The sequence below is a fragment of the Hipposideros armiger genome, unplaced genomic scaffold (genome assembly GCF_001890085.2).
Source record: "Hipposideros armiger isolate ML-2016 unplaced genomic scaffold, ASM189008v1 scaffold_64, whole genome shotgun sequence".
NCBI classification, from domain to species: Eukaryota; Metazoa; Chordata; class Mammalia; order Chiroptera; family Hipposideridae; genus Hipposideros; species Hipposideros armiger.
In genome coordinates, this window is record NW_017731414.1 from 4,855,898 (window position 1) to 4,859,563 (window position 3,666).

General features: G+C 48.5%; 1 protein-coding gene across 3 annotated transcripts in view; it reads left to right on the forward strand.

Annotated features, from left to right (window-relative positions):
* Positions 1–6: 6 nt before the first annotated feature.
* FHIP2B (FHF complex subunit HOOK interacting protein 2B) overlaps positions 7–3,666 on the forward strand; it is an 18,815-nt gene continuing 15,155 nt past the window's right edge. For all 3 annotated transcript variants that reach the window (XR_002123929.1, XM_019641908.1, XM_019641909.1), the window contains exon 1: positions 7–1,325. Coding sequence is in view for 2 of the 3 variants with exons in the window: in XM_019641908.1 (XP_019497453.1) it covers positions 999–1,325 (327 nt within the window). In the remaining variant the exon portion in view is untranslated. The remainder of the gene's footprint in view (positions 1,326–3,666) is intronic.

Here is a 3,666-nt window from a genome sequence, read left to right on the forward strand (position 1 = left end):
TTAATGTCTGCATCCTCTCCCTGCCCCCACCCCATGAAGAGAGGTCCTCAGAAGGGTGAGAGTGAGGGGATGTGAATAGGGCACTGGGTGATCAGGACTGTGGATGTCTTGACCGATGGGTGGGTGGAACCCTTGGGCCTGGCAGGAGGAGATAAGGGTGGGAAGCAGCAGGCAGGCAGGCAGGCAGAGCTCCAGGACCCAGTGTCTGCCCAGCACTCTTCACCTCACCTTGGAGAGCTTCCCGCACTTGGGCCTCCCACCTCTCTGACTCCAACAGGAGCTGGCTTGAGCTCAGCCTCCAGCAGGGAGACCGCCCTGCCCTCCAGCTTACTCTGTTCTGTCCTTGCACATCCTGCGCTTTGAAGCCTCTTGCTCAGCCCTGTGGCTTCCCCAGAAGCCTTGGCTTAGAGTGGAGATGCCGCCTATACAGATCCCCAGTCCACCATCAGCCTCCAGGCAAAGTCAGCTAGAATCCTACCTTCTGGCATCCAGGTCCTGGGCAGAACCAGGCTCCCCTCTGATGGGATCAGGAGGCCGTGCTGAGTGTTTTGGCTACCAGGTCCCGCCCATACCCATGCATCCCCCACCATGCCTCTAAAGAATGTAATTTATTGGGGCACCCCCAGTGCTTTCCTTACCTAACTCTCTGCCCTACCTTAATCACACTCCCAGCTTTTCTTCTCTACAAATACATATATGTGTACATAATTATATATATTTTTTTGCCCAGATCTGGGTTTTGTTCCTGCCCAGATGCTGGCATCCCTTTCCACTGTGTGTGTGTGTGTGTGTGTGTGTGTGTGTGTGTGTGTGTGTGTGTGTGTGTGTGTGTGCGCGCGCGCGCGCGCGCACTGATGATGCTGGGGGAGGGGAACTCTGCTTGGAATTAAAAGGTTGCATTGGGTCCCCAAATCTATTTGTTTTTTATGAGCCACTAGGTCCAGGTGAGAGGGACAGATGACGCCAGGCTGAGGGAAGTCACGGGAGTAAGGGTTGGAATGGGAGCACATAGGGTTGGAGGAAGTAGAGAGATGGTGTACATACTGCCCTTCCCCAACCTGGGCCACGCTGGGGCTGGTCCAGCAGGGCCCTGCCAGCCACCTCTCCTTCAGGGGCGATGTGATGGTGAATGGCAGAGGGGCAGAAACATACTCTGGAGCCTGACAAGAGAGCCAGCTAGGAGGGAAGGCTGCCCTGTCCTCCCCGAGGCCCTAAATGCTCCCTTGGCAGGCAAGCTCATCAACAGCTGGTTTGACTGCACCCTCCAGCGCCGAAGATACTCACAGTTCAATGGGAAGGCCAAACGCACAGAAAAGGTCAACAGGGTAAGAGTAGGCGGTGAGCTGCCTGGTGAGAATCAGGCAGAGAAAACTAAGGAATGGAGAAATGATGAACTCCAGCAGGAGCAAGGGTCAAGTGGAGGCCAAGGGAGGAGGAGCAATTTGGTCTTGGTTGATTTGGCAAGGACTTCCAGGGGGAACAGACATGGAACTGGGTGTCGAAGGGGTGGAGGGGTCAATATTTGATTAGAAGATCAGGAGGACTTCAGTGTGGGTGCTCATGGGCACAGGAACCAGCCTCACCTACTTGGAACAGAGCCCAGGTCTGGGCACGTGAAGAGGGGTGCCTGTGGTCAGGTGACCAGGTGAGGTCAAGGATCAGGTGAGTTGGCGGGGACCCTGATGTGAACCTAAAACTGGAGCTGGGACCTGAATCCAGTCTCCCACCCCAGGATGAGTTTCTATCCCTTTGGCTGAAACAAAAGCAAAATAGATAAGAACCACTCACATGTGAAAGGTGATTTTAAATGGTCGGAGTTCTATAACATCCACAACATTGTTTTATCCTCTGATAAACCTGTGAGGGCAACAGCACAGATCACTTTAATCCTTTTAGTGAAGGAGAAAATTGTGGAATAGAGACATTTCATCCAAAGCCTAAAGCTATGTACAATGAGTGAGTGGAGAATGGAGAAACATCTGAGTTTCTTGACTGCTAACCCAGGACTTTTCCCAAAGCATACATTTGCTCTCTAAGGGGCAGCAGGGAGGGTAGGAGGCTGCAGAGAGAGGAATGGTTTCCACACACCCAGTCTGAGGCATCAGTGAATGTGTGCAGGGCTTACCTGTTCTGGCAGGAGGGATATGAGGTGACGAGTTCAGCACCCCTCTGTGCACCGAGCTCCCAGGCTGCTGAGCAGCAAGGCGTGCTGAGGCAGTGTGTGATCACAGTTCACTGGGAAATGCTTGTGGCAGGGCCAACTGGATGCTATGTCCTAAAGGATTTTAAGTTCCTGAGATTCAGAGCAACTCCAGGTGGAACTCTTGTTCCTCAAACAAAAGCTTAGGGAGTGTCTCAGTGCCTCCTCCCCAAAATACACATGCACACACACCAAGAAATGCAAAACCTTGGTGGTTACTTCATCCAGTGGTTTCCAAACCTTTTCAGTAGCAAAACTTTTTCTTTTTAATTAGCTCTTACTATTAATAATTGGAATAAATGTATAAGTTGAATTTTATAGTTAATTAGTATGAAAATCATTGAGGATAAAGAAGCCACAAGGAATAAAAAGTAAGCCTTGATGAATATAAAAATTTTAAGTTGGGTTATATATGTATATATGACAGTTGCCCTCTTATCAAGTGGAGGATCTAATTTATTATTGTATTTGGTTGCATAGTATCGAGAAAATTCTGATTCACACAGGTAAGTAGTTACAAAATTGTGGTGGTTTAAAAATGCATGCCAATCCATTCACATTCCTCCTGCTTGGGGCAGCTTCTATAGCCCCACTCCTTGAATCTGGGCTTAGTGACTTGCTCCTTTAAAACTGTTAGCCCTGTAATAGTCTTCTACATTCATTTAAACTGACAGGAGGAGAGGTTTTATTCAAGGGTCTTCTCCCAAACGAGCTAACCTGGCAGCAGACTTTAAATATGTCAGTGACTCTAACACTTTTGTTCTACAATACATGTAAGGGTGTCCACTGACTTTTATCAGAGCTTTTAAAATAAAATTTTATCTTAAAATAAAATTAAATTTTATTATTAATAAAATTAAATTTTATTAAAATTAAAAATTTAAATTTTAATTTAAAATAACATTTTAAAAGTCAAGCCAAATGAAAGGTTATAGATTCCTGATATGCTTCCACTCTACCCTAGAGTTCCTTGAAACATGTTGAGGGGAAAGCAGACTCACCCCATCAGCTGCTGCTTCACCCATGAGGAAGTAGGCCTAGAAAAGAACAGTGCTGAGCAGACTCAGGTCTCTAACGCTCCAGGCTGCTTCTCAATACATAAAACAGGCTGTTTTTTTCCCTTTGTTTGTATACATTTTGACCTAAAAGACTCCTCTCATTTCTCATAGGGCTCCTCACCAGGGACCTATTTGTAGACGAACTGTTTGAAAATACCAGGTTTTTTCCCCAAGCAGCAGTAGGAGAACTGAGCTCCACATGCTAGCTAGCTCAGCCTGGCTCGGAACCCTGGTCCTCCCCAGGCAGTGATGCTGGCCTCCCAGTGCCGCAGTCTGGACCGCAGGCTGTACTCCGCTGCACCCAGCCAGCTCTGGGCAGGTCATGGTCTCCTGAGTCTCAGCCCCTCTGGGGAATGGGACCCAAAGGCAGGGCCCATGCATGCAGTGGAGCCCCAAAACCCCACAGCT